The sequence below is a fragment of the Eublepharis macularius genome, chromosome 18 (genome assembly GCF_028583425.1).
Source record: "Eublepharis macularius isolate TG4126 chromosome 18, MPM_Emac_v1.0, whole genome shotgun sequence".
NCBI classification, from domain to species: Eukaryota; Metazoa; Chordata; class Lepidosauria; order Squamata; family Eublepharidae; genus Eublepharis; species Eublepharis macularius.
The window spans coordinates 39,697,068-39,724,313 of record NC_072807.1 but is presented as its reverse complement, the minus strand read 5'-3'; the positions used below and the strand labels follow the sequence as shown (position 1 = coordinate 39,724,313).

The following is a 27,246-nucleotide window of genomic DNA, read 5'->3' as shown; positions in this document are numbered from 1 at the left end:
GTTGTTGTTATATAAAATTGCAGGCTGTAAAAATACATTGATGATAGAAAAAATGGTTTACTTTGCTGAATAAGCAATGCTTCATTGGTGAAGAGTGAAAGGGGAGACAGTTTAATATGTCTTGGATATTAATAACTGTACGCCCCAATTCTGTGCATTCTTGGCCCAGCCCTGCCATTTCTCGCAGAGACCCTGGCTTGTGAACTGAGCAGCTGTGTCCCCATGTTGTTGATTTACTTCCTTTCAATTTAATTTGGGTGCAGCCAGTCTGTGCCTGCCAGAGAAGAACACGCAGACCTCCCCTATCCTTGTGCTCAGTCTTTCTGTATGCACTGTGTAGACCCCCAGGACAGAGAGTAATGCAGCTAAGGTTTCCTGTCGCTCCCAGGTGTATGCCTGGGGCTGTGGTGCCTGCCTTGGATGTGGCTCCTCAGAAGCAACTGCACTTAGGCCCAAGCTGATTGAAGAGCTGGCTGCAACTCGGATTGTGGACATTTCCATTGGGGACAGCCACTGCTTGGCACTTTCTCATGGTAGGTAATATATGTCTATGTAACGCAAATGCTGAGCATTATCTCGGTCAGGGTGCATTGAATTTCAGGCTTTCTTTTATTTGGTTAACTTCCCTTTTTCTGGTTCCATTTAGATAATGAAGTTTATGCTTGGGGTAACAATTCCATGGGGCAGTGTGGCCAGGGAAATTCCACGGGTCCCCTTACAAAACCCAAGAAAGGGAGTGGTCTCGACGGAGTAGCAATTCAACAGATCTCTGCTGGAACCTCTCATAGCCTTGCCTGGACAGCCCTTCCTAGAGATAGGCAAGTAATTATAGTGCTACTAGATTGCCTCGTGGCCATGGGTTTGTGTGTGTGTGGGGGGGTGCATGGTTTCTAAGCCTTGTGTTGTACTCGATGGCCTTCGTTTTGGCTGTTTTGACAGAAAGACTTTAAAATGTTCCTTTAATCTGTTTGTGTGTGTGGGTTTTTGTTCCGTGTTGCTTCATGGTTGCCGTTTTTTTTGCAGGCAAGTGGTTGCCTGGCACAGACCTTACTGTGTGGACCTTGAAGAAAGCACCTTCTCTCATCTCCGTTCTTTTCTTGAGCAGTATTGCGACAAAATCAACAGTGAGGTTCCCCCTCTTCCTTTCCCTTCTTCAAGGTATTTATTTACAAAGCTTCTATGGAGCCATGTCCATTTAAATTCTATATATTAGCCCCTTAATTTCTGTTGGAGTGTGCCAGTAGAGGGTAGCATTGGCAATGCTGTTGAGACTAGAATAATGACCTTTCAAAGAGTATAGTTAAGAAATTATTTGATTGTCTTATAGTAAATAATAATGCTAGTTTGATATATGGAATTTCTTGAAGACAATGTTGGTAATCGGTACAGAAGAAAAGAATGCGCAGGGTGACGATCAGGGATAACAGGAAGCCAGGGCTGATGGTGAATTTTTGTTTTGCAGGGAGCACCACAGTTTTCTGAAGTTGTGTCTGAAGCTGCTTTCTAACCATCTTGCTCTTGCGTTAGCTGGTGGTGTCGCTACAAGCATTCTTGGGAGGCAGGCTGGCCCACTTCGGAATTTATTATTTAGATTGATGGACTCTTCTGTCCCAGATGAAATACAGGAGGTGAATCTCTTCTCTATATTCTCTCCTACACACATCTACAAGTTTTGTGCCTGTGACTTTAGTGTGTCCTTAAAACTGGGAAGACATTCTTAAAATCTGACTCCCAGGCACTCAAAACGAAAATAGTGACTGTTCGGGCTGGTTTGCTGCAATCTGTGACCTGTGATATTCCAGGAATGGTTTGGCTAGCTCTGATCAGCGGCCTCTGACTGCCCCAGCCCAGTGGGGGCCAGGAGGCCAAGCCCTTCAGCCTGGGAGCCTCAAATGGCAACTTTAACCGCAGGCAACTGCTGCTCCAGCAGTTTGACAGACAAGCCGCATGCGTAGATAATGCATGTAATGTTTTCAACTGAAAATCTGAGACTTGAGCATTCAGGGGCTGAAAACATAGCATTAAAAGCGTAAGTATTTTAGAATGTATTAGGTGAAAGATTAAAAAAGTCCATCCTGGCTTTTGCTGAAATGTTCACCGTAAGGTCTCCTTCTCAACTTTAGGTTGTAATAGAGACTCTGTCAGTAGGAGCCACGATGCTGTTGCCTCCTTTGAGAGAGAGAATGGAATTGCTGCACTCGCTCCTCCCCCAGGGGCCCGACAGATGGGAAAGCTTGTCCAAAGGGCAGGTAACAAGCCTCTTACGGTCGGTTATTTACTGAGTGTTGGCAGTGTTGCACTGTTACAGAGTATAAAATGATGTTATACAAAACGTAAATGGGGTCTGGAAAGTAAACAGGCTATTCCAGTGGAAGAAAATTGCCCCCAGGTGACTTAATAACTGGTCAGCTGACCTCCAGTAGTATTGCATAATCCAGCCAGCTTGCCTACAGAGGCATCAGGTGTGTGGGGAGGGTATTCTTTGGGCGCCGTCACAGGGAGGGCATGGCTGGGCGAGCAATACTATAGGGGCATGCCTATGTGAAAGCTGACTTGAGACAGGGCGAAGGGAGGGGCCCCCATCATAATGGAGTTTCCATTCTGAGAGCCTTGGCTACCTCCCTCCTTGCAACTGAAGGGCAACTAATGTACATATAAGAGAAAGTTGTTCTGGGAATAGCTGCGATTCTTTGGGCTGAGCTGATATGATCTGTTGCTGTTTCCTTTGAGTCTTCCTTAATAGAAACTGGTCTGAAACCTTATAAAATCCAATCCAAAAATTGTGCCTCCATTTCAACATATTGAGGGCTCATTCATGGGAACAAATGACCATGGAAGAGTTCATTGCATGCCCCCCTGCCCCCCAACATGTAACTCTTGCTGAAGTGAGCGTTTATTTGAGTGGGTGTGTGATTGATTGTAGCCAGATGCACCACAAACATGTGACTGAGCTTGTGATTCTGGACATCTGTCTTTGTTTTCTGGATTTTGAGCATATATTGTAGCCCTATGTGGGTCCCAAGGATAGAGCCGGGAACACCCCTTAAAGGGCCTACCCAGCTGTGTACCTTTACAAGGCGGCTAGTTTAGATTTCATACTGAATAAAGTGGTGTAGACTCATTTATTTTATATATTTTATTTACATTATTAGCAATCTACTCTCCTCACTGTGACTCAAGGCAGATTACACAGTCTAAATCAAAGCAGTCTATAGGATGGGACGTCCAGTAAGCAGTGTGATAGGATTAGGATGCAGAAGTCTAAAATCAACTGAAAATCTGAGACAAAGCTGAAGCTTAAGTATTAACATGACATGTTAAACAATGCAGAAATTACATAATATAAACACTTATTTAATTGATGTTGGTGAATATTGAGCACAGAGCAATCCAAGAACATGAGCCATGTCCTGGAAAATCTTTGAACATTGTCTTGGGCATCAGATGTGCTAAGACAGACGCGAGACTGGGTCAGCACATGGCAGTCAGTGGAAATACCTGCGGCCGTGTTGACCGGAGAATCGGCTGCCTGATGTCGGGGTGGCACAAGAACTCTGAAGTTCACGTGATGAGTGGCTGCTGCGGACTCCGCTGCCGGGCACGTTTGAATGGGCCACACCCGTCACTTCTGTCCCAGGCAGACTGCAGATTGTGCATAGCGTCCTCCAGTGGTCGCGTGAAGTGCACCAGCTTTTCCATTCCTTTACTGTTACTGAGTTAAGGAGCCCCACCCCCTCCATGTAGTCCATTTGCCCCTTTTCAGCACAGCTGCACTGCAGTGAAGTGCTGCCCCAAAGGAATGCTTCCCGAGAAACGTGACTGGATGGGCTTCACTGGAGTTTGTCGTTCAGTTGGGACCTCTCTGTTGACCCAGCTGCCTGCCACTGAGACAAACCACCCTCATTTTGATTTCCTAGCTCTTGAGTTTTGTTCTGAAGTTCAGTGAACAAGAAAAGAGCCTCCTGCCCTTTTTCTGCTTTCAGAGGATGCAGTTGGATATTATACTGACGAGTTTGCAAGATCATACCCATGTTGCATCCTTGCTGGGCTATAGCACGCCTTCTGACGCCACAGATGTTTCCTCCCTGTGTATCGCTTACGGGAATACCTCCGATCCAGCCTACAGTGCCCAGAGTCACCACCCAGACACTCACCTGGCTGAAATTTTAATGAAGACTCTCTTGCGGAATTTAGGGTTTTATACAGTAAGTTCCTACCTTGAATTTTATTTCGAAGTGTGGTATTACTCAGTTGTTGTACCGGGGAAGCTGGAATCGTTTTGTCCTCTTACGGCTGAGCTCAAAGGGCAGCAGGGGTGCTTTTTGTGACTGCTGTCAACTCCCTGCGAGAAATTCGTGGATGCCTTGGGGGAGAGGAGTAGCCAGGGAACAGGACAAGCATTCCCCCCCCCCCCGCCGGTGAACAGGACAGAGAGCATCGCCTGTGCATTGAATTGCGTTTGGGACATTACTGTGTAGGCCCCTCTAATTAGCTGTATGGCATTGTGGCATTACTGTGTTGGGATTAAATTGCTGGCAAGAAGCACATGGTTATTTTTAAGGCACTCAAGCAGCTGTCAAGAGAGGCAGGGAAAAGGCACTAAAAAAATCTAAATAATTCAGAATCTTGCGAGGGACTCATTCCACTTTTCTTTCCAAATGTTCGCTGTTTGCTGTAGCTCTCCCGTAAATGTTCTTTCAGGGAAGTCCCCAGGGGAAGCCTTTGCTGGAGAGATTTCTGACTCTCCTGCCCACTTCAGCTCCTCGGGCTAAAACTGAAGCCCTGCCCGTCACCACAGGAGCCTGAGCTCTCCACCCCCAGTAGCTAGCTCCCATTTTAAAAGTTCATAGGTTTCGAGGCAGGGAGGCCTTGACTGGAATTATCCTCAAAATGGTGAGTGATGTCTGTAAAGAATGATGCGAAACCTTAACCTGGCGTTTCTGCCCATCCTAGGACCAGGCGTTCGGAGAGCTGGAGAAGAACAGCGACAAGTTTCTGCTCGGGATGTCCTCCTCCGAAAACAGCCAGCCCGCTCATCTCCACGAGCTGCTGTGCTCCCTACAGAAACAGCTCCTGGCATACTGTCACATCAACAGCGTGAGCGAGGTGAGCAGACGGGCTTCCGTGCCGGTTGGCCGGCCCCGTGAGTGGGAGGTGTGGCCTGTGTCCGCCTCCAGAACATTTGCCACGCCCGTTTTTCTTGCTTCCAGACCTCCAGCAGCGTGGCACTCCTGCACAAGCACCTTCAGCTTCTGCTTCCTCACGCCACGGACATTTACTCGCGCTCTGCTGCTCTGTTGAAGGAGAGCTCTTGGAACGGCAGCGTTGGGGAAAAACTGAGAGGTATGGATGGGTGACGAGGACCGGCAGCTCTGGGACCAGAGCGGGAGGGCGCTCCAGTGCAGAGCGGCTCAGTGATGTTCATCTTTCCCCCCTTGCAGACGTCGTTTACGTGTCTGCAGCAGGAAGCATGCTCTGCCAGATTGCAAACGCCTTGCTGTTGCTTCCTGTGTCGGTGGCCCGGCCTTTATTGGGTCACCTGCTCGATCTCCTCCCCCCTCTTGACCGCCTTAACAGGCTGCTGCCTGCTGCCACGCTTTTAGAAGACCAGGAGCTGCAGTGGCCTCTTCACGGTAGGACAGCCCCTTCCCCCCCCCCCATTTCAGAAAGCAAAGCGGCCCCTTGGAAGTCCAAACAGGATGAGCCGCCGCTTCGTTCCGCTTGTCGTGCCCCCTTTCTTGCATGGGTTGACTTTCACCGGGAACCAGTCATCTGCTCAGGAGGGCATTCAGAGCGGGTCTGCTTCCGTGGGGGCACGGTGTCACCTGCCCTGTTCCAGCTGTGTTTGTCCCTTTGGTTCATGCGTTGATCGTTGACCTACGCTGTGTAATCCGCTTTTAGTCTCCATGAGGAAGGCAGTCCATAAGTAATGTAAATAAAATAATTTTTAAAATTTAAAAATAAATTTCTCTCAAAGCACACCTCTTGCTTCTTTAAAAAGTACTGGGAAAGTTGAAAGGATCTTTTTCTAGTCTTTAGAAAAATACAAACGCAATGTGAGCGTGATGTGATGATCAGGTAATGCCCCTTTTGAAAGGGAGCCCTCCGATGTCTGGCTGGGTGCCTTTAAGCCCAAGGATCGCTGCTCATCTCGACCGAAGGGAAGCTGGGTACACGAAGGCATTTGGAGATGGCAGTGGACGGGACCTTGTTCCAGGCCTCGAGAGTGTTGGAGCTCCCCTACCTGACACAGATGACTGTTTGCTAGGAACATTTTAAGATGGGAAATTGTTGTTGTTGTTGTTGTTGTTGTTGTCATGGATATAGCTAGAACTATAGGGGAACAGTTGCTGGATATGACCAAGAGAGTTATCCAAGATACGGAAACTGGGCTTGCCCAGCCCCATAACTAGACAGGTCACTAAGGGAGTCTAGGGGGCTAGAATAGAACAACCTTGGAGAGGGGCATAAAACAGTAGACTTACACAGTTGTATTGCCATGTGTAGATGAGAAGAGCCATCTAACTTGTGTCACTATATGCAGTGCACCAAGGCTCAGGTGCTGAGAGTATCTGAGAATAGGAAGGTCTAACTTCATAAAAGCCAGCAACATTATTTGAGGATAAATGTATTGGTGGAGCGCCAAAAGATATTCAGATGTATGAGAAACTTGTAATCACTAACTTTACATAGACTTTGTTCAGACAAGAAATAACAAGAATGAACTATTATTATATGTTTCAAGAAGATATTTCAAATATGAATAACTTTGTTTGCTGTGTGAAGTCGTAAGATTAAGAGTTAGCGAAGAATTTGAGGTACTGTTAAGAGAAGGTTCTAAAGCCCTGTAAATATGACGAGCTAATCTGACAGGGAGCTGCTGCTCAGAAGGGGCTCCGTGCCTGTGGCCGTCGCATCTTTGGGGTAGGATCCCCTTTTTGGACTCATGCAATTGCTCCCCTTTAATGATTTGTGTAGTTAAAATGGACGGTGTGATTTTCTGTTGATTGAGTTGATAATAAGAGTACTGAATAATTATTTTGCAATAATAAAGGCATAAAATGGAAGCAGAGAGTCCGTAACTGTATTCCTTGTGTACAGTACCTGGTGATGAACCTGAGATTGCTGTCTGTGGTGGTGTACCTCCTGGCGGGATTAAATGGTTTGATGTAGGCAAGCTAACTCGGATGTTCATTTTTCAGGTGGGCCTGAACTCGTGGATCCTGCTGGCGTGCCCTTGCCACAGCCCGCACAGTCCTGGGTGTGGCTTGTGGACCTGGAGAGGACTGTGGCGCTGCTCATTGGACGCTGCCTGGGTGGGATGCTGCAGGGGTCTCCTGTGTCTCCAGAGGAACAAGATACGGCCTACTGGTTGAAAACGCCGTTGTTTAGTGATGGAGTCGAAATGGATATCCCACAGTTGGGTAAGCGGCTCAGTTCTGCAGTACGAACTTGAGCGACGCCGGAGCTGCATGATGGCTTTGCTGGGTGTGTCCATCCGGGGCTCTGGGAGGTTTGCAAGGAGAGCGCCACGGCAACAGCCATCCAGTTGTTTGTCCCCAGTGCTTCTTGGGCAGAGGAGGAAGGGGGCCTCTCCTGCTGAGACCTGCTGAGCATCCTGAGCGCCTTTGAGTGTGGCTCCCTGTTGGATGCTGGGGATGAGCTCGAGCAGTCGCAGCCAGTGGGCGGGATTTGTCCAGGCGTTTGTCTTGATCCCTTTCATGGTCTTGCATCTAGTTGGAAGAACGGGGGAGCAGACGTGTAGGTCTACAGAATCACAGAAAGGAGGTTTTAATAAGTTCTACAGATGAACAAGCAGGGGACCCAAGAGGAGTCTGTGTGTAGATTGTTGCCGTCATGCATTTGAATATATTATTTTCACTTTAAATTAAAGAGAGAATGAGTGTGCCACCTTTACATCACCACCAGCTGTTGTTTCTCAATTCTTTAAGTGGGGTTGCTCATGCTCTGCACCTGCATGTTGTTATTTTTGGTAGATTTGGGGCAAGAGCAGCCCTTAGAAACCAGCACGGTGCAGTGGTTAGAGAGTCAGCCTAGGATGTGGCAGGCCCAGGTTTGAATCCCTGCCACTCTGTCGTGGAAGCTCCCTGGCCATGGGCTGGTCACATTTCCTCCTCTTAACCTACCTCACGGGGTGGTTTGGGGGGAGCTGAAAAGGGAGGTGGGCAGAATGGTGTTGCAAGCTACTTTGAGTTCCCATTGCAAAGAAAAGCAGGGTATGAATATCTATATGAGTAAAATGGACATGAGAGCAGGGGGGAGGAGACCATTCTGCGTGGGAGGGTGGAGTGAATGTTGCAGATGGTGCAAGGAAGAAGGGCTCTTCCCTGGGGCTGGCAAAGAGGGGAAAGTTGGCAGTCCTTCCTCTTACTTGTTCTCCGTTCGGACTGGGAGGCACGGAAGAAATGGCTGCTTGTGCTGGAATCCACCTGGCTACATTCCCCGGTAGCCTCTGAGTGGATAAGGTTGGGAGAGGGGCTGCCTCGGGGAAGGGATTGTTTCAGCTTCAAGGTGCACCCCCCAATTCCCTTTGCCCTTAGACAAATCCACGAGTTCCTTGTTGGAGGTTGCTCTCTCTGGAAATGAAGAACAGAAGCCTTTTGACTACAAGCTTCACCCGGGAGTCTCTGTTTTTGTGGATTTGGCCTTGGGCTGTGCCAAGGAGCCTGCCCGGAGCCTCTGGATGAGCATGCAAGATTATGCCATCAGTAAAGGTGAGCTTGGGAAGCCAGAGGCGCAGTATGGTGAACGGGTGCATGGTTGGCCCCGCCTGAGTCTCTCTGTGGAAGCAGCACAACTGCTGTATTATGGATCAGTGGAAGCTTCTGAATAGCATTCAAAGGTACCCCCAGGTAGCGTGCATTGCAGTACTCAAGCCTCATTTTAGTCCGCCCAGGGAACTAGCATGGTCCAGCAGCTGGGTTGTAAAGTTAGAACACCTGGAGTCAAAGAGCAGCTGAGCACTGAACTTTGTAGGTGAGGAAATAATTTGTACCCCTCCTCATCGTCCTGTTCTCTGAAACAATTTTGCCTACTGTACTGCAAGCAGTCAATGTAGTTCTTCATTCCTGCAGGCTTTTTGATGCAGCTTCTGTAAAGCTGTGTTATTTCCTATCTTTAGAAATTCCAATTTATCGCTGTTAGGTTGTTGATTTACCAGCACCGTTCAAGTTTGGACATCTCAGGAAACAGTGACCTCTTTTGTTTTCCTTCTCCTCTTCTTTAGATTGGGACAGTGCCACCTTAAGCAATGAGTCACTTTTGGATACCGTGTCTAGATTTGTTCTTGCTGCACTGCTGAAACATACAAATTTACTTAGTCAAGCAAGTGGTGAGAGCCGGTGAGTAACCGAAAAACTGCTTGAGACATTTCAGCCTCTTCTCAAGATACTGTCCATCTCTCATCTCTGTGGAATTTTGTGTCTTTAGGTATCAGCCTGGCAAAGCACTTGTAGAGGTATACCGTTGTGTTTATAAAGTTCGGAGTCGTTTGCTTGCTTGCAAGAATATGGAACTTATTCAGACAAGATCGTCCTCAAGAGACAGATGGGTAAGGCTGGAGAGAATCTGCCACGTTGCACTCTTTTGAGACGAATTAAAATGTGCAAGCAGTATCTTGGTTTAATTTTTGAAATAATGTTTGCAACATTAAAATGAGGGCATTGTATGATCCCCTCCCTTGGCAGGAGGATGCCCACGGTTGTTCCTGCCTGCAACTTGGTGCCGATGCAGCTTCTCCACTGAGCCAAGCTGGCAGAAGAGCGAACGGGTCTTGCTCAGTCTTAGGCTGGGGAGCCTTTTCTTGCCTGTCCTGTTCTCTTGGGTCGCCACAATGAAAACAGGAGACGTGGCACGGCGGTTTCCTCTGGCACGGCCCTTCTGCTCCTTGAGAGGGCCAGATTTTAGGATCCTGTCCAGTGCTAGCCTGCTCCCGGGGGCCCGTCCTTAGTGCACTGAAAAGGTCACTCTAGGGGTCTTCCCAGCATTGTGCAGAAGGCGAGCCCCTGCCGCTCAGTTCAGTTGGGTCTGAAAAGGGCTTTCTCTGCCATACGATGTGCTGTTGGGCTACAGTGAGCGGCTCTTAATCTGCTGCCTGGTTAAGCAGTCTGCTGCTTTCCCATGATAACTGCAGTAATCCCTGGAGTAGGATGGTTGTATAGGGCCCCAATCTGTGTGCTGCACCATTGCTACGCACCTCTTCAGAAGCTGTGCTTAATCATCCTGGTTCTTGGCAAGGCAGTCAGGGTGGTGCTTTGCTATGAAACCAGCCACAGAGCAAAGAAGGATTTGAGTCCAGTGGCACCTTAGAGACCAACCAGAGTTTCAGAGTGTAAGCTTTCGAGAGTCAGAGCTCCTTTGTTCAGACACAGCTTGCACTCTGAAAATCTGGTTGGTCTCTAAGGAGCCACTGGGTTCAAATCCAACACGGCTCCCCACCTAAACTAGAGTGCAGAAGGACCGTTGCTCAGCCCGGTGTCTGAACGGTCATTATTGCCCCTGTGTGCGGCGTGTCCTGAAACGAGTGCTGCTTTCCAAGAATGCGCGGCTTCACAGGCGTCTGCTGCTTCCTGTCATGATCCGATTCCTTTTCTCCTCTGTAAGATGTCAGAAAATCCAGACTCTGCAGACCAAGATGCCCAAGAGATGCATTCCTTTACCCGGACTATTGATGAAGAAGCAGAAATGGAAGAGCAGGCAGAAAGGGAGCGAGGCGAGGGGCATCCGGAGCAGGAGGATGAAGAGGAGGAAAGGGAGCATGAAGTGATGACTGCGGGCAGTAAGTCGGCTCTGGGGCAGGGTCCGGCTTGAGCTGCTCAGTGGGGGGCCCCTCTAGAAAGGAGGGGTGGGAGTTGATCTGGGAAGTTCAGTTGAAGATTTTGTATAGCCCTGGAGTTTTGCCTAGAAGTTAAGACCTTTTGTTTTTGTGTTGCATGTTACAGAAATATTTCAATGTTTCCTATCAGCCCGTGAAGTTGCGCGCAGTCGAGACCGAGAGCGAATAAATGGTGGGGCGGGGGCTCGAGCAGATGAGCCCCCCCCTCAGTCCCAGCCAGAGCGCCGAGGCAGCAGAGACCTCCCTGAGGGTCAAGACGTGTACACCGCTGCCTGCAACTCTGTGATCCATAGGTGTGCCCTGCTGATCTTGGGAGTCAGCCCCGTTGTGGAGGAGCTGCAGAAACGGAGGGAGGAGGGGCAGCTGCAGCAGCCCTCGGCTGGCACTCCAGAAGGGATCGGCTTGATGACCAGGTGGGGTCCCTGAGCGACGGTTATCCCCCCTGTCCCCCTGTCCTTTTTAAAGCCTTGCTGAGCAGCCCTCTGTCCTGAGCAAGGGTGGGGTGGGGAGACCTTGGGGTCCCATTTCTGCACACGACAGTGAAGACTCCTGTGTGGAGCCACCCTGGCATTGCCTTGCGTGGAGGAGGCCCAGGGCTGAGCCATTCCTAGCATGGGTCAGGGAAACGCTAAGCAGATGCAACTGGACACGGGAGCTCACCGTGCTGGTGACCGTGTGAAATACCCCTCTTTCTCTTGAGGCAGAAGTGAAAGTCTTACCGCAGAGAGTCGGTCGGTCCATTCCACTTCAAATTACAAACTGATGAAATCCAGGAGTGAATCTGATTTGTCTCAGCCTGAATCAGATGAAGAGGGTTATTCACTAGTAAGTAAAGAATAAGACAATGGCTTGAACAGCCTGACATGTAATTTTAGTATTGTTAAGTCAACAGACTCCGGTGTAGAATTGGGAGGCAGGTTCAAAGCTGTGGCCTTGGGCATACCACGGCCTCAGAGCGCACAAGAGGAATGTGCATGTTGTGGACGTGTCCCTCCTGAATTTCAGCCCCCTTCCATCCTGTCTTGCCTCCTCACAAATGGACTTTGAGACTCTCCTAGACAAAGTGCGGCCCCTTGAATATGCCAGAGGCAGGAGGCAGAAGCAGCGCAAGGCTCAGAAGAACTGAGCACAGCAAGATGGAAAACGGTAGCATTTCAGGCTTCCAAAAAAAATTGAGTGGACTTTTAAAGTTCTTTAAGGCTTATGTTATGAGCCTCCGATTTGCCACGACGTGTGTACAAATTCACAGTGGAGTGTCTCCAGGAGGCCGGCTGGCAAAGCTTTAGAGGAGGGTGTATATTGTGTTGGGATAATTTATACTGCTACTTGGTGACTGTTTATAACTTATACATGGATGTTCCTTTGTTTAGAAATCACACTATTTTTTGTTTGCTGTAGAGTGGAAGGCGAAATGTGGATTTGGACTTGGCATCATCACACAGAAAGAAGGGTAATTTTTTTTCGTTCTAAATTATCGTACAATTTTAAAGTGTTTTGTTTGAAAATCCGTGCTGTCGAGAAACAGTCTGCCTGTAGGGAACCTGCTCCGCTTTGGGTGGGGCCAGCTGTGGAACTCTTGGGGGGCTGCTGAGGATTCTGAGAAGAGGTCTAGAGCTTGCTGCCAGTTCTCACGCGCCCTGGGCAGCCTTTTGCACCTTGCGACCTCTCTGAAATGAACGTGCCTCCCAGAACACACCCCCAGGTGCCTGCTGTCACTGCCCAATGCAGGAGAATGTCAGGAAGGACAGGTCCTCAGTCTCTGCTGGTTGAGGAGCCCCCGAGGAGCCCCAGAACACCACGGGAAAACGGCTGCCCTTAAGCTCCCTCTGACCTTGCGTGCCTGTGGCCAAATGCTGAGCTGAATGCAGCAGTAAATCACATGGTGGCACTAGGGGATGAGAGCTTGCTTCTCCAGAGCTGCCCAATTACCTTAGGGCCAAGTTTTGCATCCCTGCGGGCATCTGAAGTGGTGCAGCCTCACCTTTGTTCCTGAATGCAGGAGGTTTTGGGAGCAGCACATTCAGAGGAACTGTTAAAACGCTAATACTGCCCCCCTCTTAGAACTGCTTTCCATGAATGGGCAGAATGCCGATTGCTGAATGTTGTCTTCTGTACCAAAATGTCTCTCTTTGTCTTCTGATTCTTGTGTGGTAGTGTGTTTACTCCTTTTTGGCCAGTTGAGCCCCAGAAAAAAGAAGAGCTTCAAGCAAGTACATGACGGCATGTTCTGGTTTTATTTTCTCTCTAGCTTGCCTACATATTTTATGTTTTATAAAGTATGTATTGCAGCTATTCCACATTCATTTTGGAAATTCCATTACTAGAAACTGGCATATAAGGACAAGTAAACATATTTGGCTGTTTTCCTATCTAGAGTTCAAGAATATACTGTAAATATTCATAATCTAGAGCTAACATCAAGGTGCTGAAAATGTCTTAGCATGCTTCTGTGTATGTTTGGGAGATTATCGCTGAGAAAGGTGCATGCTTTACACCTTGCAAAAGCCGCATTCATTCCCCAGCATCCCCGCTGATGGGGATGGAAAAGACCCGTCTGTGACCCTCGCGGGTAGGGCTGTGAGATTCGCTCCTTGGGCCTTTAGATCATAGCTCCTTGTATAATGCAAGTGCTTGCTAAATCAGATCAAGTGACTGCCCCAAGCAAACACAATCCAAAGTGAGATCCGCCTGTTAGAACTGCCTCAAGGTCTGCTTCAGTTCCGTGTCTGTGGTGTGAGTTCAGCCATCATGCCTCTCCTTTCTGGACCCGTGAGTGTCTCAGAGTCCTACTCCTCGGGGTACTCCATCGGTGAACGAAGGAGTTTGTATCGTCAAACTGTTGACTACCCACTTTCAGTTCTGTAGTTGGACAAAGAATACTGCTGATAAAGAAACATAGAAATGAAAGGGAACAAGTTTTTAAAATCCTGAAAAAGTGAGCAGAATACCATTGTAGTATTCAGGGATCAAGATGGACCAGGGTGCCGGTCCGCTGTTTTTGTGCTGTTTCCAAGACGAGCTGCCGTGCTTGGCCAGTCATCAGAGTGGGAGGGAGGGAGAGAGCGCGTGGGTCAGAGCGAGAGGGAAGCGCTGGGTTTGTTTCGTGTCTCCTCTGAGTTCTTCAGGCCCCTGCCGTCCGTTCTGGCAGACCTTCGGATGAGGCAGAGCTGAGCCTCTGAGCACGGATCAGGGCCTCCGCCTGAGAGAGACCCTGGAGAGCCACCGCCAGTCTGAGCGGACAGGACTGGACGGGCCGAGCATCTGATGCCGGGGAAGGCGGCTTCCTATTTGTGTTCCTGACTCTGTTAAAATGCGGCACTTCTTTGATGCCTCGGGAAAGAAAAAATATATCAAGCCAGATTCAAAATTCGTGTTCTAAAAACTTGCCACTTGTGCAGGTTGTTTTAATCTGAACACAAAGCAGCCATAGAATAAATGGGTAGAGGTGAAAGGGCTGCTTATGTGAGGGCTTAATAGGGAAAATACTTTAAATGTGTGAGGCTGAGAGCTCTGTGAGCAGCAGGGCGGTGGAGGCGGGGCGGGGCGGGGGGGTGTCTTTGAAATGCTGAGTCCGTCACTTGCGGTTTGTATAATCCCATGGCTCAGAGCATACACCGTGCACTCTCTCTGTGTTAGTTTTATTCCACCTTCTCTCCCAAGAGGCTCAGAGTGCTACACACATTTCTTACCACTTCCGTTTTATTCTTATAACAACCCTAGTGAGGTAGGTGAGTCCCGAGAGGGTGCCTGGCCCAAGGCCACCCTGTGGGGACTTGAATCCTTTTGAGCCTGGGTTTCCCCATTCATACTGGATACTGTTGCTTGGTGGAGGTGGTCTTCCAAGGACTCAGAGCCTAAAGGGATCTGTGAGAGTAGTGAGCCCATCATTCTGCAAGCAGGTTCCCATTCGCGCCAATTCTGTGTAAGGTGTTCTTACAGGGAAAGCAGGAACACAGTGATTTTGTATGGGTTTACTTGCCCTTACCCCATCCCTTTACCTACATAAATACTCCATTCAAAACTAGCTAGGAATCATCCCCCAGCTTTGCCCGTAACAGTAAAATAACCTGAGTGAAACATAATCCTTGCTTTACAGCTAGACGTACATACATTTTAAAAATACTAAGTGCCCAATTTAGTTTGCGGCAGTCTGTTGTTTTCCCCATAACCATGAGCCTGTTGTTTTGTTTGCATACCATCTTTAGCCACTCTTCTTGCTTTCAGCCAAACAGTTTGAGTGGTTTTTGCCTTTCATTTCCTTCTGTGGCAATGTGTTGCTTAAGGAAATATAGCAAGAAAAACCCAGCTGAAGTTTCTGTTTTCCCTTTTGTAGTATAATTTGCTAGCTGTGCGCATGGTGTGACAGGAGTCCCCATTCCCATCTGTTTGAATGGCAAGCTGCTCAGTCACTTCTGTTGTCATCTCCCCTCCCCTCTTTTTTTTTTTAACCTGTGTCAGTGAACTGCAGTTTATGGAGACTCTCTTGTGTGTTTCTAGGAGTTACCCACAGCCCAATGGAAGCTCTGAGTGACTCGTGGACGCGGCTGAAACACAGCAGGGATTGGCTGTATAGCTCCACCTGTTCGTTTGGGGAGTCTGATTTTGATTTTACCAAATCCGTGGGAGTTCATACCTTGATCGAGAATGTGGTTAGCTTTGTAAGTGGAGATCTGGGGAACCCCCCAGGTTTTAAAGAGCCTGAAGAAAGTATGTTGGCGAGTCCCCAGGCCTACGTCATTGCCATGGAGCAGCAGCAGCTGCGAGCAGAGGTGAGCTCTTCCCCTCGACGGCTGACGGTGTCCTGCTCGTGCCTAAGGGTGGCACGTAGGGAGTGGAGCCTTTCCTCGGACTGGCCCGCCAAGCTCTTCCTACGTGCCTGAGGCACCAGTGGCCTCCCAGTGGGGTGCAAGTGCCCAAACGTGTATTTCCTTGTTATTCTTCTTGGCTGTTGAAGCCCTGTGGTGGGGGGCACTTAGCAGCCAGCCAATCAGCATAGCTCTTAGGGGCTGCAGCCTTCCTTGCTGCTGTCTCTGTTCTTCAAATGGCGCGATGCTTACTGTCATGCATTGTAAGCCGCTTTGAATGCTCCTTGGGCTGGGAAGATGGCAGGGAAGTCTTTCAAGTACACAAATAAGCCTGATGACGTTTGTCTGGCCCAGCAGTGTTCTGTGTGTGCAGCCAGCTGGGAGAGAAGGGTGGCTTTTGGAAGCCATCAAGGCTGCGTTCCTTGTTTGCAGTGTGTTGCACGCACAGTGTCTCCTCTGGTTTTTGTTTATTCCTAGCTTCTATTCCTGCGTTGCTGTTGTCAATTGACCTATTGTATGATGCATATGTACGGGCCTAGTCTGTATATTGATATCTGTGTGCTTGAATCATTTTGTCTCCTATGGAGTGTAAAGCCAAATATCATTTGAAAAATTGCTTCTAGCTGCGTTTGGAAGCCCTTCATCAGATCCTGGTGTTGCTTTCTGGGATGGAAGAGAAAGGCAGCACCCCCTCAGGAGGGAGCCGCCAAGGGCCCGGGTTTCCATCCTCCTCGCTTCTCACTTCAGTGAGGCTGCAGTTCCTGGCTGGGTGCTTTGGCTTGGGTACCGTGGGGCATGCAGGATCCAAAGGGGAGAGTATCCGTCTCCATCATTATCAGGTAAGGGATGCTGGCAAGAAGGGCTTTGGTCAAGCGTTTGCATCTTGTCTATCTAATTTAATGCAGATTGTCTGTTTTTAATACAATAACAACAACAACAACATTCAATTTATATACCGCCCTTCAGGACAACTTAATACCCACTCAGAGCGATTTACAAAGTATGTCATTATTATCCCCACAACAAAACACCCTGGGAGGTGGGTGGGGCTGAGAGAGCTCTGAAAGAGCTGTGACTGACCCAAGGTCACCCAGCTGGCTTCAAGTGGAGTAGTGGGGAATCAAACCTGCTTCTCCAGATTAGAGTCCTGCCGCTCTTAACCATGACACCAAACTGTTAGCTGCCCAGAGTTGAGTAGAGTTGCGATTCAGACCAGCCACAGTCTGGGCTGTGAATGAGCCTGAAATCCTCAGCTGCGTGGTCTCCTCCCTCCCCCCATTTGTGGAGCCAGGGTTGGAGAATTTCTGATATAGGAAGGCTTGACCCTAGCATCACAGTTTGTGATGTCTGAATTGTGAGTGCTTTAACAAATTCTGGGATTCTAAACTAAGGTTTAACCCTGATTTACAATCCCAGGCTGTAGCAAAAAGTCCTAGTTGTTGGATTTTTTTTTAACAGAACGCCCAAATTCAGACATTGCAATAAATTCTGGTTAGGTTGAAGGCTTCATAAACTAGCAGTGAAATCATAAGCAGAGTTATTCCAGTCTAAGCCCATTAAGTAACTCTGCTTAGGATTTCACTGTAGATCACACAAATCTGTGGGTTTCCAGTCTCATAAAGAAATGGTGGGTCGCTTGTGACATCTGAATGCAGCTATGATGGAGAAAACATCACTCCAGAAAATTTATTTGAAGCAGTGTGTCCGTATCCTGTAACTCTAACCTTTTGCTACAGTGTTCAGACTTTTTTTATGACACATACCATGCTGTGTGAGCTGATACCTACTTTTCGGCAAGTCCTGTGCCTGCATGTGCATGAATGGAGGCCATCCATATGAGCGAGGCAAGGGAGTGCCTGACCGCATATGGCCACTTCCCTGGAAAAGTTGTATGAAACCCAACTTGGTCTTGAGCACAGCCCAGGCCCTGCACAGAAGTCCTGTTTGGGGCTTGTTTCTTCTTGCCAGTGCTTTGGTGCAAGGCTAGCTTAGTGGGGTGTCCTGTGCTTCTAATCATTTGAATGGCTTTTCCTTCTGTTTGTGCAGTCAGGGTATTCACTTGGGTTTGTTTTGTCATAGGACAACATCAGGGCAGCAAAAAGAAGCATCCAGACTGAAATTCAGGTGGCCGTGCACAAGATTTATCAGCAGTTATCTGCAACATTGGAAAGAGCACTCCAGGCAAATAAACACCACATAGGTAAGGGGGTGTCGCCAGCTGAGTGGCCCCGTGGGGCACAGGTGGTGTTGGTGTGCTCCTGCCAGCCTGGGTGGTGACGAATACCTCAGGGCTGGAAAGGATGTTGGTGTGGTGCGCACTCCAGCTGCCCGCACCAACAAAAGGCAGGCACAGGCCAGCTGAAGAGAGAGGAGGAAGCGCCACAGCCGGGGTGTGGGGCAGGGAAGAACAGTTCCAGGCCCAGGCCAGGGCCACAAGGGCCGTTGGAGACCCAGGACAGCAAGGAGATGGCAGCACGTGTCCTGCCAGGCTCAAGCGCAACCTGGGGAGAGAGAGGAGAAAAGCCCAGGGCACTGGGAAGGTTAACAGCCTGCAGTGGGTTAGTAAGGTCAGAGCCTCCAGAGGAAGTGAGGAGGATGGAGGGTGCTGACTCCAAAGGAGCCCTGCCAGCAAGAAGAGCCAGCTGTTGGGCCCTGGAGCACCCTCAGGAAGAAAGCATACTGGCATAAGGGAAGACCACTGATAAAGGCAGGCAAGTAGGACGCTGGGGTGGGGAACCCACGCACTCCGGCCAGGGAAGGAACCTGGCTGCAGCCTAGTCGCTGGGCACCCAGCCGGAGGCCACAGGCACTCGTGACGGGGTTTGAGTGGGTGATGGTCCTTCTTTCTGGGTTGGTGGAATATAGTTCCAGTTTTTAAACCATCCCTCTCTTCTTGTGTGTGTCTGTGTGTGTTAGAGGCACAGCAGCGCCTCCTGCTGGTGACCGTGTTTGCCCTGAGTGTTCATTACCAGCCTGTTGATGTCTCCCTGGCCATTTCCACGGGCTTGTTGAACGTCCTGTCCCAGTTGTGCGGCACAGACACCATGCTCGGCCAGCCACTGCAGCTGTTGCCCAAAAGTGGCGTCTCCCAGCTCAGCACGGCTTTAAAAGTAGCCAGCACCAGACTCCTTCAGATCCTGGCCATCACCACAGGGTAAGCGTGGCGGGTCTCATTGCTTCATTACGGCTATCCAGACTCGTTCTAGTGCCCCCACCCCCACCCCCAACTCATTCTCAAAACAGAAAAACACATTAAAGGGAAAACTCAAGGCAACAGCTAACCATATGTCTAAGAAGTACTGGGATTTGTGTGGCATGCTGCAGTCTATTTGCAACATTTTTATTATAATTTATTGTGTTTCCTGGTAAAATATTTCCAGAAGTAGTGTTATGGAGGTCAAAATATGAACTTTGGATAGAATACTGTGCATTTATATGTTTTTGATACTACTGGATGAACTTCAGTAGAATTCAGCACACTCAAACTTGTATATGCAAATCTTGTTAACATAAAGATGCATAAACTGCTGCAGGGTTATAAATCTGGTGTGTCACACTTAGGACAAAATTAGATGTTATGGCATCGGTGGGTCAGATCTGTGGCCCCCGTAACCTTCTGCTTTGGCCCCTAGCCCACGTTCTGGTTGGTTATTCTAGTTTTTGCATTTCTGCACAGCACCTATGCTGATAAACTGAGTCCCAAAGTGGTCCAGTCTTTGCTGGATCTGCTGTGCAGTCAGCTGAAAAACCTCTTGTCACAAGCGGGAGTGATGCTTCTGGCTTCCTTTGGGGAAAAAGAAGATGGAGAAGAGGAAGAGGAGGCAGAAAAGGCCGCGGCTAACGGAGAGAGTGAAAGGAAGGACTTCAGAGGTAGGTGCCAAGTTACCATCGTTCTGTTTATTTCAGTCGGGAGAGGGTTACCAGCAGTTGGGGTGAGGAGGGGTCTGTGAACCAGTGTGCACCTGCTCTGCTAATCTGACCCCTGTGGATTCCTTGCAAGCATCAACTTCCAATGCAGAAGTGAAAGATGCAAACTGTATCACACTCACAGAAATTTTGGTTCGTCTGGCTTCTTTTGCAGTGGGCATGTGAAGCTGCCTTACACAGAGTCATGCCCTTAGACTTTGTAATACAGTAATACTGCCGTGTTAATACTACCGGTTTTGGTGTGCAGAATAATACATTTTTTATAAACCCACAGCAGCCCTCCGAAAACAGCATGCCGCAGAGTTGCACCTCGGAGACTTCTTAGTTTTTCTTCGAAGAGTTGTTTCTTCCAAAGCGATTCAGTCAAAAATGGCTTCTCCAAAATGGACAGAGGTGCTTCTGAACATTGCCTCTCAGAAATGCTGTTCAGGTATGACATAGTCAAAATATCTCCTGTGTCTTTTATGCATGGGGCTATTTAGTGCTTCTGGATAGATTTTAAGTGTATATCTTGTCTGTCCAGGGAATAGTGAGGGAATCACAGTTCATAGATGATTTGTGTATCTTATGTATTCTGGCTATATGACATTTTAAAACTGCATGTGATAGATTTCTGATTTGTGTATGCTTTTAAAAATCTTCTCCTGCTTTCTCCTTTAGGCGTGCCCTTAGTTGGCAACCTGAGGACCCGACTGCTTGCCTTGCACGTACTGGAGGCTGTCCTGCCTGCTTGTGAATCGGGTGTGGAGGATGATCAGATGGCTCAGGTCTGGACATTTTACAGTATTCTAAAATTAAACCTTGAGTAGTTCAAGGGTGCAGCATGTAATGCAATTGAAGCTAAGCAGATCTGCATCCACTCAGTGCCTGTCCGGGAGACCTCCTGGAAACTTGTACCTTGCCTTGAGGACCAGGAGAGAAGATCGGGGTGGGAGGAGATGAATGTAAAAATAAGTGCCTCTGAAGAATTTGGGGCAATCCCAGTGGCCTCGGTCCTTTTAAAAGGATGGTGCAGTTAATTAGATGCCCTCCTAAGCGGCCAGCAGTTTTTGTGGTTGGTGCTCTCTAGCGTATCTTCCACAAGGAGATTATGTGATGTTAAACAGTGGGAAAGGGCTCGATGTAGATAAATGCAAAGGGTTGGAGCCTACTGGCTTTTTTGTGAGCAGAAGAGGAAGGAGCAATCCTTCCCGGGTTATGCCAGAAATTGTGGAACCGGCATGGGCAAAAAGATATGTGGGTTGGGGCTCTGTTGAGGAGGGGAATCGAGCAAGATAATTTTCCTCTTTCATCATCAGAAAAGCTGGTAGAATTGAACTAAGGGACCTAGCATGTGATGTGATTTCAAATATAATTTCTGATGCAGGTGAACATAGTAGAAAGAACAGATGGAGAATTTCACTGTTGATAGAGCTGGACAGAAACATCCTAAAATGCATAAAAGTGTGCCAAAACTGAAACAAAACCAACTCCTCGTGTGTAAAATTTGAATCCTCCTTTTTATTTTGTTAAGTATAGATTAGGTTATAAATTAGTAAGTAACACACTGTTATATTAAAATGTTACCTGACACATTGAATAGAATGAACAGGAATTCTCATTCTAGTCTTCGTTGCCTTTGACGTGCTGGAATTCAGTTTGTTGAAATGATGTTTGTGCATCAGGTAGTTGAACGGCTTTTTTCCCTTCTGTCGGACTGTATGTGGGAGAGTCCAGTTGCTCAAGCCAAGCACATACTTCAGATCAAAGAGAAAGAGCAAGAAATGAAGCTGCAGGTACTGGCTTCACTTACTACTTCTTCTCTTCTCCCTCCACCTCTTGTTTCATTGGCCATTCTGAGGTCTTTACATTCTGTTCTGATAGAAGCAGGGAGAATCCGAAGATGAGGACGAGAACCTGCCCATCCAAGAGGTGTCCTTTGATCCTGAGAAGGCCCAGTGCTGCATAGTAGAGAACGGCCAGATCTTAACTCATGGCAGTGGAGGGAAAGGCTATGGATTAGCATCCACTGGAGTCACTTCTGGGTGTTATCAGTGGAAGGTAAGAAGAATAAAGGCATCCTTCAACGTGGAGATGAAGGGGGAGACCCATTGAGGGCGGCCTGCAAATACATCTGTATTGGCATTTGGGCACAAGGATTTTGGGGGAGTTTTCAGCATCCAAGTATCTAACTCAAAATGGAGCAAGGGGAGGGGCATTTCAGCGGGTTCTGGTTGGTAGCCCAAATTGGGGCACCGGTATCTGACCCTGACCTGGTTTTGGAAGCTTCAGGCTTGACCCGTGGTTTGCTAAACTTGCTAGGCCTCAGCAGGAGTCGGTGCTGGTGCCTGGAAGCGCAGAGACCCCGTTTGCTCCAGACAAATGTGTAGGAACATTGGAGGCAATTTTGAACCCAACGCCCAAAACCAAGTTCAGGGCTGAGGATTTGGGAAAAGCTTTTAGTGCTCCTTGTTTTAGCATGAAAATATTCCCCTGTAACTTTATGTATTTATTTAACATCTGTACTGTCCCGCCGCCATGTTCAGTGCTCAAGGCGGTTTAGGCAGTTTATTTGCTGGTTGAGTGGCTTTTCAAAAACAAATAATCCCCATTACTTCTGTATTGTCACTGTGTTGCTTATTGTTGTTTTAAGCATTAAGAATATTTGTATCACCTTATTTCTAGTTCTACATTGTGAAGGAAAACCGAGGCAATGAAGGCACATGTGTCGGTGTGTCTCGCTGGCCAGTCCATGATTTTAATCATCGCACAACCTCCGATATGTGGCTGTACAGGGCGTATAGTGGCAATCTCTACCACAACGGGGAGCAGACCTTGACATTGACCAGTTTTACCCAGGGGGACTTCATCACATGTGTGCTGGATATGGAAGCCAGAACGATCTCCTTTGGTTATAATGGAGAGGTATGAAAGCGGCTTCTTTGGAAACGGGTGGCTGAAACGGGCAAATGGGGAAGGCTGGTCTCTCACTCATTTCGCACGGCTTTTTGTTCCCTCAGGAGCCGAAACTGGCCTTTGAAGATGTGGATGCTGCAGAGTTGTACCCTTGTGTGATGTTTTACAGCAGCAACCCTGGAGAAAAGGTAACAGAAGCGTTAGCCGTCATGGCCGAACTTTTGCGCTGTGCTTGTCAAGGGCCTGACAGATTGTGAGTGGAGGAGGACAGAAGGAGTGTTCCTCTCCATAAAATGTTCTTGGGTTTGTGTGTTTGTCTCTCTTTGCTTAGGTCAAAATCTGTGACATGCAGATGCGTGGCACCCCGAGGGACTTGCTGCCTGGGGACCCCGTCTGCAGCCCCGTTGCCGCTGTGCTCGCGGAGGCCACGATTCAGCTCATCCGCATCCTTCACCGGACAGACAGATGGACACACGGCATCAACAAAAAAATGATGGAGCGGCTCCGCAAGATCAAAACGTGCCTTAAAGACACAGGCCAGAAGCTGAAGAAAAGCCGATCTGTTCAAAGCCGAGAAGAGAACGAGGCCCGAGAGGAGAAGGAGGAGAGCAAGGAGGAGGAGAAGGGCAAGCACGGCACTCGGCACGGGCTGGCGGATCTGTCTGAACCCCAGCTAAAGACTCTCTGTGTGGAGGTGTGGCCAGTGCTGGCGGTGATCGGCGGAGTCGATGCCGGGCTTCGTGTGGGCGGCCGCTGCGTTCACAAGCAAACGGGGCGGCATGCCACCTTGCTCGGGGTGGTCAAGGAAGGCAGCACATCCGCCAAGGTCCAGTGGGATGAAGCAGAGATTACCATCAGGTATAGCGTCCTCAGTATCGGCTTGAGACGAAGTCCTGATGGTTTGGGCTTAGAAAACGTGATTCCACATTTTAAACGTTGGCAGCAGCTGCTGATATCTGTAGCCAGTCAGAAGTCAGAGAGAACAGCCTGGAAATAAATTCTAGTGTCTCGCAGTGTTCAAGCGCTGTGGTTTTCAAGGGGCTGACTTGGAGCCTTTTCCTTCTTGTGACTCCGTGCGAGGGGTTGGTGCAGTTTTAGTGAAAGGAAAATTCCAGAAAGGCAGCAAAACCAAAGAATCGTGGGGTGATTTGGGACTGAATGGCGAAGGGGCCTGGTGGCTCCCAGGAGCTTGTGTGCCGTCCGTTAGCTATGCTTTGTTGTTTGCTGATCCTGGAGTGCCTGCCTTTTCCCCAATCAGTGTGTATAATCAAACGGTTTTTAGCGATTAACTGGTAAATATTTAGAATTGGGTGTTCTGTTAAAAGCATGTGCACACTTTTGTTACCTTTGCGTTGAGTGTCACCTCCCCATGATCTGATCACAACCTAATTTCGTTCCCCTTGTTGCTTACATTTACTTTTTAGACTGTCGGTTCATTTAGCTTTTGATTAAATATATTTTATGTCCTATTTTGCCTACATAATTTCCTGTACTTTCCTCCTGTCTGTCCCTCACTTGCTTCTTCCTGTGTCATTCTGATCTTCATTAAAGCTTCCCAACTTTTTGGTCGCCTAGTGATACGCCACTGTATAATCTGGAACCTTGTGAGCCACTGCCTTTTGATGTTGCGAGGTTTCGGGGACTGACAGCCACCGTGTTGCTGGACCTGACCTATCTGACTGGCATCCATGAAGACCTGGGGAAGCAAAGTGCCAAACGACACGAAAAGAAACACAAACACGACTTGGAAGACAAAGGAGACGTGGACCTGAGAACGGAAGGGGGCTCTGCGTCAGAGATGCAATCTGTGCCGAGTGCTGAGGAGGTCAAAGCACAGGGAGCTGCGAGTTCCAAGTCGGACCACGACCTGGCTTCCTTTTCTTTGGAATCTGTTTCCTTAGGTATGGATTGCCAGCACCCGAATGCCGAAGGCAGAAGAAAGAATCACGACCACGCTTCCAAGAATCACGATGTGGTACAATCAGAAATCCGGGCCGTGCAGCTATCCTACCTGTACCTTGGTGCTATGAAATCGCTGAGTACTCTTCTCAGCTGTAGTAAATATGCTGAACTGCTGCTCATCCCGAAAGTCTTGGCAGGGAGCGGTCACAACTCCGACTGCGCTAGCTCTCCCGTTGTTCACGAAGACGTCGAAATGCGTGCTGCCTTGCAGTTCTTGATGCGCCATATGGTGAAACGGGCAGTCATGCGCTCTCCCATCAAGAGGGCACTTGGACTTGCAGATCTGGAGCGGGCGCAGGCCATGATCTACAAGTTGGTGGTTCACGGGCTGTTGGAGGACCAGAGTGGTGGCAGAATCAAGCCAGGTACCTCCTGAACAGCTTCTGTTTTGAATGTATGATCTTGCACATTGATAGCTGGGCATCTTGAGTGACAGTAAGCGAGTGCTGAAGATGCTTCTGGCTGAGGGCTTGGAGAGCAGCTACTTGTCAGAGCAGGCAGTGCTCAGCTGTCTGGGGGGAAGGCAGGCAGCCCTGTGTGTGTGTGAAAGGGGCTCTGGACGCTCCCCCAGAGAACACACCGCTCCAACTCACCTTCGCCAGAATAATGGGCAAGGCAGGAGCAGGCGCTTGCTGCGGAGTTGTGGGAGGAGTGGGAGAGGGGCTTGCCCTTTGGCACCCGTTGGTTCTCCCCTGCAGATAAGCCCCTCTGCTGCCAGTGAGCTGGGCTCAGTTCTGAATTTGGACCGCTGCTTCTTGGCGGGGGTGGGGGGAACACACACACACACACACACACACTAGCACTAGCACTAGCACTATAAAGGAAATGAGGGCGAGTTTGTGTCTGCTCTGGCTGATCAGTTTTCCCTCCGAGGTTCTCTCGTGTGGCTGCCGCCTTGAGGCTTCCTTGGCAGGTGCTGTCAATGTACTGCACAGACTTGGAGCCACGGTCAGCGCATGACAGTCCGGAGGCTGCTTCCCTCCCCCTGGCAAAGATCTCTGTATCTGTGCTGTGATCAAAATCTGCACAGACGATGCCCCACAGTAGCTGGGGGAGGGAGGGGAGGGGAGAGGTGCATCTCCAGGCAGGGCTCTGCCCTCTCAGCTGCGTCAGCAACAACCGTGTGTTGGGGGCAGGGGTGGGGTTGCACGGGCAGTTAAGCTGTCTGGATGTTTTCTGACTGAAGCTGTGAGGACAACAGCGCAAGGTACATAGTCCGAGCCACGGAAGACGTGGCCTGGAAGACAGAGCTGCAGGGCTTGTGGACAGGCTGCTTTGGGGCTTGGAACCCCCCCCCCCGCAAGTGGCATTGAGGAGGCTTCAGTCAACTAGAAGGCATTTTTAAAGCAAGCCCCAGACTCTTCTGATGTTGAGAAGGCATACCTTTCTGTATGAATTATGTATTAATTGCTGAATGATTTGTATCGTGTTCTTTTTACATACAATGAGCTGGGAAATTGAACCTTTCCTTCTGTGATGTCGCTTTGGAGTAAGATGCATCAGTAGCTGGTTAAAAATGGGACTGGTCTGTTTTTTAGCTGTTCTGGCTGCTGTTTTTTTAGAAGGAATGCAAATATATTGATTGTCATAACTGCAAAAATAGCTTTCCTGAGGCCATGGTAGCTGGTATCCTAGCAACTAACTAGATCCTCTGTGAATGGGTTAGAGCACTGTGTGCCAAGTATAGTTCCTCCAGTATGTTTCTAGACAATATTTTCACAAAATGCCAAGGCAGAGCTTCAGATTAAAGGAGGGGGGCGGTTCACAGTGTGGCGGAAAATAACTTGGGCACATGTGGCAGTTTTCAGTGGGAACACAGTATGAAATAGCTCTGGTTTTCCCTTTAGGGTGTAGCCACCCACCCACCCCTGTAGCTGCATTCCTGCTTTAAAACGCACGATTTGAATCCAGTGGCACCTTAGAGATCAACAAGATTGTTGGGCTCCAAGGTGCCACTGGACTCAAATCCTGCTGTTCTACTGCAGACCAACACAGCTAGCCACCTAAACTATCTCACTTTAAAAAGTCATTGGGGAAAAACATAATTTCATGGTGTTAGTATCTCATTCTGCCAGTCACCTAGTTGAAAGGATCTCTGTCCCTCTAGCAGAGCCTGACTGGGGGCTGATGCCTGCCTACCCTGCCCTCGACCTTTCCAGAGCTGCTGCTCTGGCCACTTCTGTTTGCTGGCTGCTGGGTTAGATGGACCTTTGGTCAGACCCGCATTGGTTCCCTCAGGATCTTCTGGGACCAGATGCCAGTGGAAGGGGGGGGGGGTTGCCTCTCATGCAGCAGCAGCAGCAGCAGCAGCAGCAGCCCCCTCTTGCCCTCACCTTTGGCCTCTAGGCTTAGACTCCTTCAGTCATTGGTGGGGGTGCCTGTGCATGTTTCTGTTGTCTCAGTGAGATGAAAAATTGATTCTGCAGAAGTGGATCAGCAAGCGGAAGAGAACGATGCTGCTCAGCAGGCCCAGACCCCGGTGACGACAAGTCCTTCCGCTTCTAGCACCACTTCTTTCATGAGCAGCTCTCTGGAAGATACGACGACGGCCACCACTCCGGTAACAGATACGGAAACGGTGCCGGCCTCTGAGTCGCCAGGTGTGATGCCTCTCAGCCTCCTTAGGTACCAGTTGACTCGTGATTGTCCTTTCCCTAAACCAGCAGGGAACGTTTTAACGGCTTGCTTTGTGAGGCTGTCCCCTTTAAAAAGAGAGAGATTCCCAAATTTTAACAAACTGAACATAGCGTAGGGGAGAGAGAGTGAGAAGCAGCACATGGGCCCCTTTTCAAGCACGTCTCT

At 48.9% G+C, this 27,246-nt stretch overlaps 1 protein-coding gene across 6 annotated transcripts in view; it reads left to right on the top strand.

Annotated features, from left to right (window-relative positions):
• HERC1 (HECT and RLD domain containing E3 ubiquitin protein ligase family member 1) overlaps positions 1-27,246 on the top strand; it is an 84,647-nt gene that overhangs the window by 16,403 nt on the left and 40,998 nt on the right. For 2 of the 6 annotated variants that reach the window (XM_055003100.1, XM_055003097.1), the window contains exons 9-39: positions 389-533; positions 647-818; positions 1,024-1,158; positions 1,463-1,628; positions 2,124-2,249; positions 3,984-4,205; positions 4,954-5,106; positions 5,211-5,343; positions 5,442-5,633; positions 7,203-7,424; positions 8,562-8,735; positions 9,248-9,362; positions 9,451-9,571; positions 10,624-10,798; positions 10,962-11,268; positions 11,560-11,680; positions 12,254-12,305; positions 15,353-15,624; positions 16,284-16,499; positions 17,740-17,860; positions 18,577-18,814; positions 19,337-19,530; positions 19,862-20,017; positions 20,248-20,354; positions 21,252-21,362; positions 21,451-21,627; positions 22,252-22,491; positions 22,587-22,670; positions 22,814-23,340; positions 24,034-24,809; positions 26,871-27,069. In XM_055003100.1, the coding sequence (XP_054859075.1) occupies positions 389-533; positions 647-818; positions 1,024-1,158; positions 1,463-1,628; positions 2,124-2,249; positions 3,984-4,205; positions 4,954-5,106; positions 5,211-5,343; positions 5,442-5,633; positions 7,203-7,424; positions 8,562-8,735; positions 9,248-9,362; positions 9,451-9,571; positions 10,624-10,798; positions 10,962-11,268; positions 11,560-11,680; positions 12,254-12,305; positions 15,353-15,624; positions 16,284-16,499; positions 17,740-17,860; positions 18,577-18,814; positions 19,337-19,530; positions 19,862-20,017; positions 20,248-20,354; positions 21,252-21,362; positions 21,451-21,627; positions 22,252-22,491; positions 22,587-22,670; positions 22,814-23,340; positions 24,034-24,809; positions 26,871-27,069 (6,149 nt within the window). The remainder of the gene's footprint in view (positions 1-388; positions 534-646; positions 819-1,023; positions 1,159-1,462; positions 1,629-2,123; positions 2,250-3,983; positions 4,206-4,953; positions 5,107-5,210; positions 5,344-5,441; positions 5,634-7,202; positions 7,425-8,561; positions 8,736-9,247; positions 9,363-9,450; positions 9,572-10,623; positions 10,799-10,961; positions 11,269-11,559; positions 11,681-12,253; positions 12,306-15,352; positions 15,625-16,283; positions 16,500-17,739; positions 17,861-18,576; positions 18,815-19,336; positions 19,531-19,861; positions 20,018-20,247; positions 20,355-21,251; positions 21,363-21,450; positions 21,628-22,251; positions 22,492-22,586; positions 22,671-22,813; positions 23,341-24,033; positions 24,810-26,870; positions 27,070-27,246) is intronic. The other 4 variants (XM_055003102.1, XM_055003099.1, XM_055003098.1 and 1 more) reach the window with 4 other exon arrangements.